The 16,540-nt window shown below is 39.8% G+C and overlaps 1 protein-coding gene across 5 annotated transcripts in view; it reads left to right on the forward strand.

Moving 5' to 3' along the window:
* Positions 1-771: 771 nt before the first annotated feature.
* nbeal2 (neurobeachin-like 2) overlaps positions 772-16,540 on the forward strand; it is a 42,415-nt gene continuing 26,646 nt past the window's right edge. For 3 of the 5 annotated variants that reach the window (XM_055047541.1, XM_055047542.1, XM_055047543.1), the window contains exons 1-12: positions 772-958; positions 9,032-9,120; positions 9,271-9,435; positions 10,216-10,297; positions 10,604-10,716; positions 10,968-11,050; positions 12,518-12,603; positions 12,701-13,004; positions 13,998-14,104; positions 14,358-14,444; positions 15,179-15,262; positions 15,428-15,526. In XM_055047541.1, coding sequence (XP_054903516.1) covers positions 884-958; positions 9,032-9,120; positions 9,271-9,435; positions 10,216-10,297; positions 10,604-10,716; positions 10,968-11,050; positions 12,518-12,603; positions 12,701-13,004; positions 13,998-14,104; positions 14,358-14,444; positions 15,179-15,262; positions 15,428-15,526 — 1,374 coding nt within the window. In that variant the 5' untranslated portion in view covers positions 772-883. Of the gene's footprint in view, positions 959-7,884; positions 8,068-9,031; positions 9,121-9,270; positions 9,436-10,215; positions 10,298-10,603; positions 10,717-10,967; positions 11,051-12,517; positions 12,604-12,700; positions 13,005-13,997; positions 14,105-14,357; positions 14,445-15,178; positions 15,263-15,427; positions 15,527-16,540 lie in introns of those variants that run through there. The other 2 variants (XM_055047544.1, XM_055047546.1) reach the window with 2 other exon arrangements.

Raw genomic sequence — 16,540 nt, forward strand, 5'->3', positions numbered from 1 at the left:
TAGATAATTTTATGATTGGCCTTTTATTCCCAAAAGCATCTGCTGTTTATTACAGCTTTTGTTTAATACAACATAATAAGTAATAAGGAACCATTACAAGTTGATAATGGAGTCTGAAGTTCAGCTGTTGGCTGTTTATTGTGCAGAAACACACAATAAAGTTGTTAAAATGTCCCTGATTATTTCTACTGCAAATAATTTGCTTTTAGATTTCTATTTTCCTTTTATTTATTTATTTATTTATTTTGAACAGGTAGACTTGTCTGTTGCTGCTGTTTGGCAGTGTTGGGTTAAGCCCGTATTTATTTGTGCGTGTGTCTTTAAGAATATCAATCTACCTGTCAGCATGATCTCCAGTCAACTTCCCAGTGAATTTATGGTCTTGTTAACAGTAGTTGATGATCAGTCGCTCCTCGTCCGCCCTCTGAACGCAGCGAAACCCCGGAACGGGCAGTGCTGCCGCGTCTGAGTCCCGAGTGGATGGCATCTCTCGCTTCTTCCGCGGGAGCCCTCTCCAGCAGCAGGATTCAGACAGCAACCAGCTCGCCGTAACAGCGGACATACATGGGTGTTTCTCCGGGCGTGGATTTCCACGCATTTTCCTCCCCTGTGCTTGCACAGTTTCGGCAAGTGATCGAATCGGTGACTTGGTGTTTTCTGATAACTTTGCATTTGGACGCTGAGAGCTCATTTTCTCTCTCTCTCTCTTTCTCCCTCCAATATTTACGTTATCGTTCCGATTTGTGTGCCTCTGTTGGATATTTGCAGGAATGGTTGGCAGGAGCTCGCCGCGTCCCCCTGCCTTTAGGAAGCAACTTCAGACAGACGCCGCTCGCATGATTCTTTGAAAGAAAAAGAAAAAGGAGAGATACACGAGGAGGTGATGAGCAACCACAGAGGCGGCGGAATGGCATCGAAGGAAAGGCTGTACGAGCTGTGGATGTTGTATTACACAAAGGTGAGCGCGAGTGCGGAAGAGCCGCCGGTGACACCTGTTGTTGTTGTTGTTGCTCCTCTGGCCGAACTTCGGAGTTATTCAGAGCCGACAAACGCATAACAATCAGACCTGTGAGCCCGGAGGTTAGTTGTCAGGCTTGTATGAGGAAATCGGCTCTTTTTTTTTTTTTTTTTCGCCTGCTCGCCTGTTAACGGCGTTTATTTACCTGGAGACTTTGGCTGCGTTGTGTAAACAAGTTTCGTGTGTCGCTTTCGGACATTTCCGAGACTTTTCACCTCGAGTTACGAAGAAATTGTTACTGAAACACATCTGAGAGTTAATTAGATCATGTACCTGCGATGCAGGTGTTTCTGGGACTACTTCCTGTTCCTGTTCAGACCTGGCTGCCTGTCTTCCTCGCTGAAACCTGTTGCATCAGTAGACAATGGTCTTCAAAACGGGATGCAATGACTATACCAATTACTAAATGTAAAGTTAGTTAGCTACACTGTAGGGTCAGTACATGATCTGATAAGTCAGAGTTGCCAGTTGTGATGCAGGGACAGCTTAGCAGAGTGAAGGGTGATGGTAATTCAGTTTCCATATCATGGCTTTCTGTGGTTTTAGTACTTGGAGACATTTTGCAACAGTCAAAGTTGTCAAGCCTTCTCTCTAGCAGCTGTCTGGCACCATGCAGCAACAGGTGGGGAGGGGCTGCACTGTGTCATGCTGTTCTCCATCACTCTAGCACTTCAGCAGCTTTCTGTGTGGAGTTCTAGCTATGGATGTTTCCTCTGGTGCTCCATGGATGTGAGGTTAATTGTTCTCTCTGAACCGGCTTCAGTTGTTAGTGTCTGCTTCCATACTCGTCTCATTTTGTCCTCGTGTTGCCCTGTAATGATGACTGCTAGAGATAGTCACCAGGACATGCCAACACCCCAATCCGACTCGTAATAAGCTAGAAAAGAAACTGATTATGTGGTGTAAGTTGGTGCAGGTAATTAGCTAATGACTCATGGGGTTAACAGGTCATCAGGAACATTTACATTGGAAGTTAGAACTTGATCTTAACCGGTTTCTGAGTAAGAATTGAATGCTTGAGTAGATCTACCCTTCAACCAGCCTCTAATTGGTAGCAATTAAGATCTGTCTCTGCTTCGCTCCCTTTAATGAGATGACTCAACAAACTTGTGAAATCTTGGTCTGTTGTACTACAGTTTTAAGCATGGCAGTAAGTATGACTGGAAAACCTTTTCCCCAGTGGTAGTTGTTATGAAAAGTTTGACAGCCACGGCATTTGTGAATAAATCAGGCATAGAGCCTATGTGACTCCACAGTAGATCATCATTTATTATTCTAACCTCATGTTTATACATTTTCTTGAAACCTAGAATCTGAATAATGATTACATCTCTGCTTAGCTTGGCTCTGAATGGGCAGTGACTCATTTATTATTATTTCATGTCTTAGCAATCTGCTTCTTTGCCTGAGGACAGCCCTGCACTCTCTCTCTCTTTACAGCCTCTCTTCACAGCAGATCTGCAGTTTTTACAATTAATGTATTTCATTAAGACTTTTTTTATCTATGTAGTTTTGTCAGGCCTAATCATATGTGCTCCAAAAGACATTTGAGAGGATGGCAGTTAAATGCAGAAAATCAAAAGTTAGGCATGTTCACTCCGGTAGTAAACATAGTCTTTTGTAAAAACTTTTTTATTATGGTATTTACTCAAATATTTAAAACAAAACTGAATTTCATGCTCTGATTTCTTTAATTTAAAACTATTTGCCCTTCAGCGCACAGTTTGATACTTTAATGAGTTCCGTTTCAACACCTTCACTGTCAACAATTATCCTTTCTGTTAGTAAGAATAAATTAGAATCTCCTACCAGCTCACCAGCAAGGCACAGGAAATCTTGATTCAGGAAACCAGCCCACACCTGTCAGAGCTTTAGTGTATGACTTCTTGCACAACATATTATCAAATGAGTCATCTTGATCATTTTTGGTTGATCCCAAAGGATTTCATTTTCTCTAATCTATTCTTTTATTTCCCCTCTGAGTTTCTGGTGCATTGACGGTGCAAGAAACACAACAGCTTGTAATCTGCACTGCCGCCTTGGTTTGTTGCTAGAAAGAATCAGAGTTAAAGCGAGTGTTTGTGGTGTTTGGTGCAGAGGAGTTCCCCTGAAGCTCCTCTGAATGAGAGTCGTCTAGCATCTCTGTGTGTGAGACCACGTCCTTATTAAGGTGCGTCTTGGCTGTCTGTCACTTTCTTCGCTCTGTGTTATAAATAAAGAAAAAATGGCTAATAATAGCCTTTTTAAAACCGAAGATCAACACTTGTTCTCATCAGTGTTGATTTTTCATCTACTCAGATGGTTGTGCTAAAGGGTATAACTCATGTCTGATGCAACCTCTTTATGTGATTCTCACAGCAACACAAGAGGCTGCAGAGAAACAGCAGAACTGATTCCCCAGCCTCTCCTTTAGAGCCTACCATACCATTGTGTTTAGTGCTTTTGTTATCTGCCTGTTAGGTGAGTTGGCATAGACAATCATTTTTTAACTGGACACATCCCTTTGCTGACTCACAGGTCTGGTTCGTCACGCATCAAGAAGAGATTTGACTGTAGTAAATAAGTTGATCTGCACAGCAAACCAGGGCTTTGTTGAGTCTTTTATTAAAACTATTGACAAACCCTCAGCAGCTTCACGCAGAGTCCCCATGGATGACATGCTTTATTTGTTTTAAATGCTTAATTTCAGCTGTTTGTCTCTGCAGGTTTTCTTAAATTTCTCTCTGTTTAGGACTTGAAGGCTCTTAGCCTTCATGTACTTGCAATAAAAAAGCACAACTTGCACAGGCTTGTCATTGAAAAAAGAGCTCAGTTTCCTTCAATTGTGTAAGAAATCACACACCCCTCTAAGGACTTTCTAGATCACCGACTTCTGTTGATTGTGTGAAAGACGCTCTGATGCACCGAGAAAAACTTTCCATAAAAGTGATGAAACATGCAGGCGCTGAATAACAAATTATCACTATTGATGGTTTCCTTAATGTCAGCTTTTGTTAAGCTTCCCATTTTCTTCATCATCACATGCATCCTTCACATATTTTAGGTCAATAAATAACTCAGGGGCCACTGTGAAGATATGATGTTTACACTCTAAATGCTTCTTGAGTTTTTTCTGGGTTTTGCAGTTAAGTGCTAAACAAACCTGTGGTTGTGTTAACAGACCCTCATAGCAAAGACAGGCTTCAGTTCTTGTTTTCAATTTTGGCGGGTTAAAACCAGCCCTGCTGACATTTCTTCAGGCGTTTTATTCTCATTTATAATGATAGTGTTTATGCCTTACAGGCAAAGAAAAGGCGGCTCACATTGTGACAAACTTAACCTTCTCAGATTGTGCCTGAAGAAATGTTAAAGACTCTGGGTTTCCTTAAGTAAGTTGGCTTTATTTAAAGGCATATAGGTGATAATGATTCCTTACTTTGTGCTGGTCTGACATGAAAGTCTTAATAAAATACATCTATATTATTTTAATGCAGCAAAATATGAAAGGTTCAGGGAACATGGATACTTTTGCAAGTCACTGTTGATGATCATTTCACTTCCTCTATTGAGGAAATGAATTATTGTTGCTATTTTTATCAAAGTCAAAGTTAGTTAGGAAAATTACGTATCTATTTTTATATGACCTTTTAAGCAAAGCTATAAACTTCGTCCCATTTTACCAAGCTTAGATGAGCTTTGCCCTACTAGTAGTCACAACGGAACAAAACGTTGCCCTATCTGCATGTCTTTATCTGCTATCATTTATTTTTGAGCTGTTATTGGCTGATACATTCATGTTATATTGCACATCCTTCGTTTAGCCCAGTCTCCTTACCAAACAGTCATTTACCTTCAGAGTTTACTTATAAATAAGCTCAAGATGTTTGGGATTTGCATTGAGAAAATGACCCAGAAACAACATCGAAACAGAGCCCTCCAGATGTCCATAGAATGGGAATAAAGAACAAATAAGTACCTTTCCTAACAATTAGTGGTGATCCAAAAGATTTCCTGCTTACAGAAAAACAATCTGTGATTATTCTGTGATCTCTTACTTGAGGGGACTAATTAAAGCCCTTAGAGGCAAAGCCAGACCACAGCGACAACCCGACTGCCACTCATCGGCACAGCTGTGAAACCATCCCCCTCGAATCGCTTTGAGAGCTGAAGAAATGACAAATTACTTATCTGGCCGCGTTCACCTGATTCTGAATGTAACCTGTTGCAGCAACCATTCCTGCAGCGTTTGATGAAAGTTGTGTGGTCGAATCCCTGCTACCCTACCCCCCCCGACACCCACCATGAGCCACGGCCTCCTCTGTTTACCAACAGAGCCGCCAACCAGGAAAATCAAAGTCCTCTTTGCTTTCACTTGTGCAGGAAGCCGGAGCGAAGCAGAATGCCAAGCAGCACAGAGAAGCACAGCTGCTTGGCCATGTGCAAAGAAAACTGCTAAATAACACAGTTTGCAGGGTTAGTTTTGCATGCCTGTTTAGGACCTCGGCTTTAATAGCAGCCTCAATAAATACCCCATTAAAATACCATAATCAAATGCTTCTTGCTCTGAGTAATGTGCAGGGGAAGAATCGGATACGATGGCAGTAATTTTTCTCATGGGAGGCTAATCAATGAGAACTTTGTAAAGGACATCTTAACGGGTGGAGCCAGTTTTGTTTTACTTCTCATTAGCAAACCGGTCTCACTTCCTATCTTGAATCTCAATTCTTTTTCTTCTTTTTTTTTTATCAGATTTAAAACTATTCATATTACGCACATACAGTATTCCAAGTGAACTTACAAGAGGTCCAGGGCAAACTCAGGCCAAAGTAGAAAGGTAACATTCACATTAAACTGGAAAGCCAAGCATGCTACTCAGGCTTTTGTTACGCCACACATAGTTGTAAGACAGTATTTTCCAAACCACAAAACTTAATCAACTACATCCTATTTTATATCTCTTAAGGGACAAGTTTCAGCATAAGCAAATCACAAATGTTATAAGACTCAAACTCTGTCATGAGTATCGTTGAGGACTGAATCGTAGCTTCTTCTGTTGTTCTTGCCGCTTCCCTTCTCAGATCCCAGATACCTATTTATCCAGATGCTGGAAAGAAAAACAATGGGCTGTTTAGCAGCTTCCTGTTTTCAGGCAGTGCAACCAGGGAGGAATTACAGTAGCATCCAGCAAAATAATATAGATTCATCGCCCCTTCAAGTTTATGCATTTCCTTTACTGATATATTTACTTTTAGTTTTTATTCAGAAATTAATTATTAACTGCTATTATTATATTTTAATTTATTTCATTAATTTGCATTTCATTAAACACATTTAGTTTTATTTATTTATGACTTTGTAATTTAAATGTTTATTTCCTTTGTTGTTAATTCGTCAGCAGTGTTGCTCCTGCTCTATACAAACAAGTTTTTCAGTGTCTGATTGTTTGGTGGGCATGTGTATAGTTCTGTTGAAAATGTGTCTTTGATTTAGATGGGGATTTACTTGGATTGGAAGTTTTCTGTTATTAATTTGTAGAGCTCTTTCCATTGATGTTTGTTTGAGAAGTAATAGAGGAATGTAATTTTATTGATTGCAGTGCACCGGGTTGCATTTATGCCGTGCATAAATTGTTGCATTAGTAACAATCTGACACTGGTTACTGTTTGTTGCTGGATCAGATATAACTCCTGTTTCTACACATTTGGGAATAGAAGGGGTCACTCCACTGACCTGTGGTCTGCAGTGTTGATAAAGATTATGTTCGCCTTTCATACATGAATTTAGTCGATTGGTTCAACAGTTTATGTAATGGATTCAGTGTCTACTCCAGTTTTATCAAATTGCTCTCAGTAAAATATTCCTAGCTTATACGTCACTGAATACAATAAAATTAATGCCAAACATTTGCTTGAAACGCATTCGCTAAATCATAAAGAATGCTCTGGATGCTGAAATCGCCCCCATTATTTTTCTCAACAGTGACAGATATGGTGTCCTGACCAGAGTTTCTTCTGTGATGCACTGCTTCATCACAGTTTAACTACGTTCAGAAAGCTACATTAATTTTATCTAAAGCAGAGGAAAGCTTTATTAGTTTCTAATCCCTTACAACTGAAGGTTTCAGTACGCACTGCTGTTAAAAACTTCATCTATAGCAGAAATGCTAAGCTAGTGTTAGCATTTGTACACTATTATGATATAATCTTTTTTCTGACATAATCCTTTGACAGTTCATCTTATTCTTAATTCAGCGCTGCTCACATAAAGAAAACCTACAGAACTTGTTCCACTTAGTAATAATATCTGTACTTTGTTCTGAATGTTGTAATTGACTGGTGCTTCAGCAGATCTCTGTCCACCTCTCCTTCAAATTGTAGACAAACAGGAAGTTGAGATAGACAGAAACGTCTTACACTTTACACATTATTATAAGTGGTGAAAAAAAACCTACTCTTTTGATCAACTACACACAATGTGCACTTAGTTTTGAAGACATAAACAGACCCCTACAGGGAATGGGTGATAGTGGAGCTGGGTTTATTAAGACAGCTGAATAATTATCATTTAAAAATGTGCTTGATCAGGACACAGATTAAAATGCTTATCATTAGGTGAGCACATTCTAAAAGGCAGGTGTTTTTTACCCAAATAAGAAAAAAAAATAATACCCTGTTTGTCCTGCGACATGTTTTTGATGTTATATTTAGAAAAAGCATAATGTGGGCCTGGCTCTTTGTGATTGCTGTGGGAAGTTTTGAGAGGCCTCCTACCTCCATTGCTGCTTGCAGCACAAACCAAAAGAGGAAGGGGTTTGACTAGGAAGCCGAGTATGAAGGAAATGAGCTTCACTTAAAGTGACATGTAATTTCCTGGCTGCTTGCTTGACGATAGCAGACGAGAGGCGATTGAGTTAGACGACTGAGTTTGGTTGAGGAGTGATGTGCAGTTGCCGAGCTGCCTGCTGTTGTCCGCTTTGAAGGTTTCACCAGAGACTGGGTTCGCTGGAACCTGGCACCCTGCTCAGACTCAAACAATGAGAGATGGACTGGCACCCAAATCAATGCCAGTTGGTAAGGCTAATTTAACACTAGTGGAGTATTTGAGAGTTTTACTAGATGCCAAAGAAAAGTACATCTGTCTTAACTGAATGCATGTCAGATCAAAAGTTGTTTTATGGCAGTGTTCTAGCAAAGATTATATACTGTATGTGCCTGCCAGATAAGGGAAATACCAGATGAATCGTTGCTCCTCGTGTCGTGTTCTATGTGTTATTTATGAACAGTGAGTAAGTAAGTCCGAAGCGACTCATCTTCCTTCTCACAGCCTGCTTTTGAGTAGCTTCTGTGTCCCAAATCAGCAACGGTGGTGGCTGGTATGCTCATCCAATCAACATGTTCAGGTTGTTCTGCTGCTGCACATTCTGTTGTGTGGTTTCACTTTGAAACGCAGAGTAGTTCTCCTTAATTTATCGGGGCTCATTAATTTTAAGCCTAAAATGGAAGTGTTTATAAGTGTTAAGAGTTAGGCTGTTTGCATGAAGACCTACTTTGTCTGATGTGACTTTAAGCGACTGTGGTATGAAGGGATGATTGGCAGGATATGTTGCACTGCAGAGACTGATTGAAACCACGATAACAAGCATCTGTAAACATCCTTGACTCACATGACTTTCAAAGGACCTAGAAACATAGAAGTCATCTCAACAAGATGTCCATCTTGAAAAAGTAGCAACAGAGACTTCTGAGTTTTAGTCTGTTCTGTGTCAGATGTGGACTTTGAAAGACAGGGATGATTTTGTTTGTTCTTTTGTAAAAGGAAAGAATTGCCTCATGCGTTCCTCTGTTCGTGTCACATTTCTTGGCAACATCCTGTTTCAAAAACAGGTCAAAAGGTTTAGTCACTGCCATCTTTTCGGCCACAAGTCGTCAAACGCTAATGCTCGAACTAGTCACAGCATTCTCAGAGATGTGTATTGTCTCTGAATGTATTGTTAACTCACACTCCGCATGTGCATGTGTTGCTTTTGTCCTGCAGAAAGATGTAAGCTACTTGCAGCAGTGGCTTGAGGCATTCGTGGCATCCTTTGAGCGGCTCATCGATGTACAATCTCTGGAGCCTCGGAGGTGGGTAGTAGCAGTTGAAAAACTTAAACTATGTTGCTGCTGATTTGCATTCCCACAAGGCAGGTGCATTGACGTGTTTATGTTGCAAAGTGCCATCCCACTGCATGCTTCTCCCTCTCCTCACTTTCTACTCTGCCACCTTTCTTCCAGGCTGGAGGAGAGCAGCTCAGAAGTGCCTCTGCTCCCCAGGGACGTCCTGGTGTTCCTCAGCACCCAGCTATGGCACAGCGCGCTCCACCTCTCCAGCGCCACCGAGCACAACGGCAACACGCCACACCCGCTACTCCTTATAAAGTTCTTTATCATTGTCTGCAGGTGAGACCTCTAATCCTTATGTGCATATTTCATAGCTGCTGGGGTCATCTTAGAGATGCTTGACGACTTTTGTTATCTAAGTGACCAAAATGCAAGACAACATAAGATATTTGAAAGCGGTTAGAAATTTCAGATTGGTCAGGGTAGTATTATAAATTCTTAAACAGAAAAGTAAAAATGCCTATAATACAAATGCTGATTGACTTCTCTAATTTGCTTTGTATATGCTTAAATATATGCATACATCCCTAGTAATATTTGGTAAAATATTCATTTGCAAGTTGCATTTCAATCATGCACTTTTTGTAGCAATCAGAAACTTTTTTTGAATGATTCAGGTTGACATAGATCCTTTAGACAGACTGTTAAAGCTAATTTAAATCTGTTGATGTCCAACACAGACTAGACTTTCAACCATAGTCTGAAAATTTTTTGTATGGCTGCAATCTTGGATTTCCACAACCCAAATGTAAACCCGTTTTATCCATTTCAAAATCTAATGCGATGAGTGTTAGATGTGCAGAACAACAGGTTGTTGTTCTGTTGGAGCACTTGGGTGTGTTCAAGGGTTGAATTTTCAGTGCTTAAGGTGAATCCGAAGAATTAAGTCCTCCTTCCGAAGAATTAGTCCTACTTCTTTTAATTTGATTCACTTCATGGAAAGCATTGGTACCAATATCAGCAAAACAGCCCCACAAAGGGTTATTAATATTTTCTAAATGCTGGTTAAGCTATCAGCTAAGGTTTCTAAAAACACCATTCATTTTTGCCTCCTTCTAGGAACATGGAGAACATCGATCCTGAAAAGACACCCAGCTTTGTTTTTGAAACTATCAAGCTTTTAAATTTCTGTTTGGAGCAGGTAAGACCCTTTGAAACGAAAGAAATAAGTGGTTGATTTATGACTCGCATACCAGCCAGGCTCAGCATATACAGCCAGCAATTCCCAGAAAAGTCAAATCAAAGCGAGAATAAACTCTGTAGCTTGTGGCATCCTCTCCCTGAAGTGACAAATCTAGTTTAGAGTGAAAGACAAGTGGGTGTGTATTTGACCTTCTATTCAAAGGACTGGAATTGTTGCACATTGAAAGACTTACAACAGGTGTATCTGAGAACTGAGGCTGAATGGAAAATGACTGCTTGTGCACAAACCTTTTTGTTTGTACAGCTAAGGACGGGACAAGGAGAGAAGTCATCGCTGGAACAGGTGGTTCAGTATGGACTGGTGCTCTGTGAGAGTCTGTTTGACCCTTATCAGACGTGGAGGAGACGTCTGGCAGGGTGAGTGTGTGCGGTCTTACCCTTCAGAGTGTGTGACTGCGTAGGAGGTGAGACGCTGTTGTACAAAGTCTCAAACATTATCATGTGAATACAATGTCTTGCCCAACCCTCTGCGATGTGTAACACCTCAACCTGTGGCTCCCTACGCCTTGAAAACAAACCAAACTCTGCAGCAGCAGCATTAGTGGAAATCGCACGTTGATTCTTAGGCGTGATAGGATGGCGATGACTCAAGGCTTTGTGTTTTGCAGGGAGGAGGTGAGTTTGCTGGAGAGGAACAAGTACAAGTTCGCCCCACTGGCCTTGCCGGAAGAGTTGCCTGCTCTGTTTCATGGTGAGACACTACCAGCATCTCTGATCTTTGTCAGGCCTCACAAATCTCAACCGTCAAAATGTTTGTGCTCAACAGCTTACATTTCTTGTTACATCTGACATTAACAAAAACATCCTCATGTTTTATAAACAGTATTAAGCCCATTCTGATCTGGGCCAACCTGCTATTGTTCAGTTAAGGTTAAAACTCAGTTCTCCTCCATCTACTTATCAGGTTTGTCATTACATAATTTCATTCGATTAGCAAGTGCTGATCTATAAGCCATGTGGGAAAACTCATTTTGGGCCAGTTTAAGTATGTACAAGTCTTTAAGAGGATTATGCTGTAAAGGCAGCCTTTGATTGGAAATGTTAAGGCCCACTTATGTAATGTTTAGCCAATTTAGGGGGTTTACTTTTTGAGAAAGAAGTCACAGAAGGAAAATTTTTACAAAAGAAAAGAAAAACCAATAGTTTCAGGGGCCAAACTGGGGTTCCTCTACAAAGTTTTATTACAGGGATGGAGATTACTGAAGTGAAATAGTGGCAGATACTCAACAGTGATGCAAAACTTATGCAGCAGAGGTGACTGCTGCTTATTGTACGACAGAACGGTGCTTTCTTGATTAGAAATCCAAAAATCCAGATTTTTTTCTCATTACAACACTTTTTTTTTTTTTGTTACAAATGTTGTGACAGTCAGATGACTCAAAGTTTGCTGTTTTTAGCATCAGTAAGGTGTTTAAGATAAAGTTGAAATATAAGATGTTACACTGTACATCATGTAATCATTTTGTCTTTGTTTTAAGTCCACGTGTCACATGGTGTGATGATTCCTCTGCTTCTAATATAAACGGTCGATGACTATTTATTGCATGAGAACAAGAAAAATACTTTGAACACGTTCTTAAAGAGAAGTTATTCTCGCCTGAAAGACAAAACCGAAAGCAAAAAAATGTAGATCAGATATATGACAAAATACTTTGATAAGCGCTTCTCGAGTGTTGATACTATAGTAATATATATTTTTATTATTGAGTTTATTAATCACTCAGCCGAAAGGCATAAATCTTAAACCAAGTCAGTCTCTGACTTTTTCTGCACATTTAATTTTATTATTTGCAGCTTTCAGAGTCTCTCTCTCTCTTTTTTTTTTTCTCAGTTACCGTCAAAACGTATTTAGGTCACTCTGTCATAAAAAAACATTAACCACATTGTTGTGCATATGTGGAGCATTTTTAGCTAAATCTGACATTTTAAATGAAAGAGACGAATCATGTCCTTAATGGCTAAAAACATTTTTGTACATTCACTGAATACTAATATCTCATTTTCTATCTCTCTAATATTATTTTGAATATTTAATTCTCTAATTGAATATTCTGATGTTTTTGAAAATCAACTGAAATGTATGTATGTTTTTTTTGGTGTTTTCCTGTTTTTCTGCCTCGCCTTAAATGCAATGTATTGATTTATTTTCCTTATCCAGAAAGTCTCCAGGACAGTGAAAATATCCCAGAGCACCTTATACTCAGACTGGTTCACCTCCAAGGTGCTGTCATCAGTGGGGGAAAGGTCAGCAACTCATCTGTCTTATTTACTTATTTAAAAAAAAAGAGTAGGGGTTGCAAAATTCATCTAACTTGCTTCTGCTATTTTTATTTTTTTCTAGAAAAATGGCCTCCTTTCCATCAGCCCTCAGTCTGTTGAGGACCTGTTCTCCGTCCTGCGGGTGTGGTGCTGCCGGATCTCTGCCGAATCTAAAGACACAAAGCTCCCACGGCTGATTCTGCAGTGCCTGACAGCGATGATCCACCTCCTGCATTCCAGCAGTCCTGTGGAGCGACAGGTGGAGATCAAGACGATACTGGAGAGCTACTTCCAACTCCTCAACTGGAACCGTCCGCTCAGCAGTGACCAGGAAGACAGACAGAGCTGGGAAGAGAGCCTGATATCACTCCAGAGCCAAATGCTAAGTAAGAGCATCACTTCTGCAGATTTATGTGACATTCAGTATCCCAAGTGCGGGTGAATCACTTTGATCAAAAACTTTGATTTCAGTATTTTAAATTAAAACACTCACACTGACTCATTACATACAGAGTAAAGTATTTGAGGATTTTAGTTTTGGTCATTTAGGTGATTATAACTAAATACCAAAAACTATGTTTCTCACAAAATTACCATACCAGGTAAAACAACTGAGAAAGCAGCTGAAAATATTTTTTGATTTGGCTCTAGTCTAGCAGACAGTCATTGTCTAAGCCATGCAAGGTCATCGCTATACAGGATGGCTGTTAACGTGTATTAATGCATTCAAGTATATTATTGGCAGCTTTTTTGGAGGGGAAAAAAATCATAATACAAAAGGATCAGAAAACACAGAAATAACCAAAAGTTTGCAACCACAGGTGTGGCTGGAGTCTGAGCTTCAAGAACCACCACACACACAGATGCACTGGAAATGGACTGCAGCTGTTGCATTTCTTAGCTTGAGGATTGTTAAGCCTCTCCTGAACCACTAACAGTTTCAGAATTAGCAATGTCTTAACTACCTGGATTACAAACGCGCCACATCTTATGATCCAGTAATCATGTTTTGTGTGTTTTGGTCTGCCCTCTTAAACATCCAGTTGGTCATGGGTGATAAGCACTCTGGGGGTTTACTGTTTAAAAACCTCTGCTGTTACCAACTTTGCAGTTACAGTGAAGGCGGTAACTCGATGTGATCCTCTTGCTTTCTGTAGTCAGATTGTTTTACCAACTGGCGTAGTAATCTTGATTACTACGCGATTAGAACAGGATGGAATAGAAACGTTCTTTTTTGCTCAGGTACTTTGAAATGGTGTGCTGTGAATTGTTACTATATTAATAAACCAAACTGAAATAAATCCTTGAAATATGTCACTCTTTGCACAATGTATTTGTACAAGAGGTCAAAAATCAACATTTTAAATTATTTATTTTAGCTGCTGTTCCTGAGATCCTGCAGTGCGCCGACAGACCCGTCCTGCAGGCCGTCTTCCTCAACAACAACTGCTTTGAGCACATCCTCAGACTGATTCAAAACAGCAAGGTGCGACTTGCTGCCCACCTGTGTCAATTCTGTCACCATTCTTATTATATCTTGTCCACTTCCTCTTTCAACGATACTGCTGCTTTAACTTCTGTCTGTAGTTTTTTGAAATGTCACAAGCATTTCCCTGCATTGCCAGTCTGCAGCCTCTCTCGAATGATTTTGTTTTTGGGTCTAATTATCAATCTCTTGTCTGTTTTGCTGCATGCATTTTTTTTTGTTTTGTTTTGTTTTTTGTTTTTGCGCCCTGAAGCTCTTTCAGAGCAGCAGGTGTGGGCCGGAGCATGAGGTTGTGTGTGACCTCACCACACATTTACTCACAGATGTCAAAGTGGACCAGGTACTCCCTTAGTGTTGCTTAGTGTTGCTCTTGGTCTCGTCACCAGGAAACTCAGCCTCTCTCTGTGCTATTTAAACAGGAAGTTACAGGCAGGAAGTCAGCCTTATACTCATTTGTAAATAAAACATGTATGGCTAGATATGATAACTGCCATCAGGTTGACTCTTTATTTATTTATCTTTTCTGTAGCTTTGATTGAATTTATTGAAATGGATCAAAACAGTATTGGCTGAATTCCCTGCTGCCAGCATGGGCCTAAAAGGGCATGTTGTGCTCATCTTTGTGCATGAAATGGATGGTGTTTAATTAAATGTATTCTCGTGTTTCTCTTCTACCTCCTGCTTTCACATGTGACTGCTGTGGGTTGTGTAAAAAGGCCTGGCTCGTATCCTGGAGTTTGATGTTGACTAATTTCCAGCGGTAGCTTGGGATTGCTTCATTTCTTTTTCTTTTTTTTCCTTCTTTTTCTTTTTTGATGGTTGGTTTGAATTTTTTGGGGCTTTTTTGCATGCCAGGGCCTGTCTTTATTAAACAAAGAGGTGATTGTGTGGCAACTGGTGCAGATAATGCCCTCATTTCTATTTAGTCTACTGCAATAGTCGTGGTTTACTTCTCTCACTTAACAGATTATCAGGCTGAACAATGTTGGTGGTGAAAGATATTACTAAATTAACTTTTGGTGATGTGTCTCTGTTGGATGCTTTACATTTTGAGCTCTCTTTATTTTCATGTAGGTGCTGGAGAAAGGAGCAGACAGTATAACGGTCCATGCCTTGGGGGTCCTTACAGCTATAATGAGCAACTCACCTTCTGCTAAGGTGAACCCTCTTAATGGTTTCAAAGAATCAATATATGTACAAAGTTTCTGCCTGTTCATACATGCTCGTTTTGCTTCTTAACAGTGATGGAAGTGTGCCAGATAATTGTCTCTGTTGAGCAGTTTTGTTTTTTTTACCTAACCTATTTCTGTCTCTGGTGCTCAGGAGGTTTTCAAGGAGAGGATCGGCTACTCTCAGCTGTTTGATGTGCTGAAGAGTCAAGGTCAACCCATCAAGCGGCTTCTACAGGAGCTGATGAACATGGTGAAGTCTACATTAATTTTTTTAACAGTTGTTTTTTTTTATTATTTTTTTTTGTGCCCCAACACCGATCCAAGTCGTTTAAGATTAGGCGTTTGCTGATTCTAATTCATAATCTGCTGCTATGCTAATGTTAGTACAATAAATGTCATTTGTCGTTTAAAAACTCAGTATGTTTAATATGCAATGAAAGTCTTTGTATAACATGATCTACATTAGTCTGATTGTATTTCATTGTAACTCGCTCTGGATGCAGCAGCGGTGATGCAGTTTTTCTTGCAAATGGAAGATAAATTGTCCCAGTCGGAGTTTCTGGAGGAATTCATAAAAATACTGATCATAAATGGGTTTAACTTTGCTTCAGAATTTCGTAATGATATGAGTTAACACCCAAATCATGCATTGTTTATTTTATTTATTCTAGATTCATAGCTGTCTCAATCTTCAGTACACGCATGGTCCTTCTAGCAAACGTTGCATGTGAAAAGATTGCCTGACTTGGTAATGGAACATTAGCACGTTCCCTCTCGGTTTTGTTATTACTCATTGATCATTCAATTTGGAAACCATTTCAGTGCATATGTATGTAGTCATGTGACAACAAACATACAAAGCAGCTCATATCCTGTTTAATAAACGGGAGTTGCTTTGAATCTCGTAGTTTCTATTGAATGTTTCTCTCTGTGCACTGAGAGCTGCCTGAGCGTGTTGTGCACAGCTTGGTCATGTGACTATATAGGCCCTTTAAAGAAAACTTTGAAGAAAAACTCAAGTCTGTTCAATTGACAATATGATTTGCATCTCATATAATTTAGCAGTATAAGCCATCTATCCATTTCTATAAGTACTTTATAGATGCATGGGACTTTGTGAATTTCTCCAGCTGTTATTGAGTAACAGTCAGGGTTCACATGGAGAAAGACCAAATGAATCACCGAGTTTAGGCTAATGTAAATTCACTGAAATCAGACAACTGACATGTATCTGGAGTTAGATACATGATACGTAATCTTAGTC

This window comes from Poeciliopsis prolifica, unplaced genomic scaffold (assembly GCF_027474105.1).
Source record: "Poeciliopsis prolifica strain line A6 unplaced genomic scaffold, Auburn_PproV2 SCAFFOLD026, whole genome shotgun sequence".
NCBI lineage: Eukaryota > Metazoa > Chordata > Actinopteri > Cyprinodontiformes > Poeciliidae > Poeciliopsis > Poeciliopsis prolifica.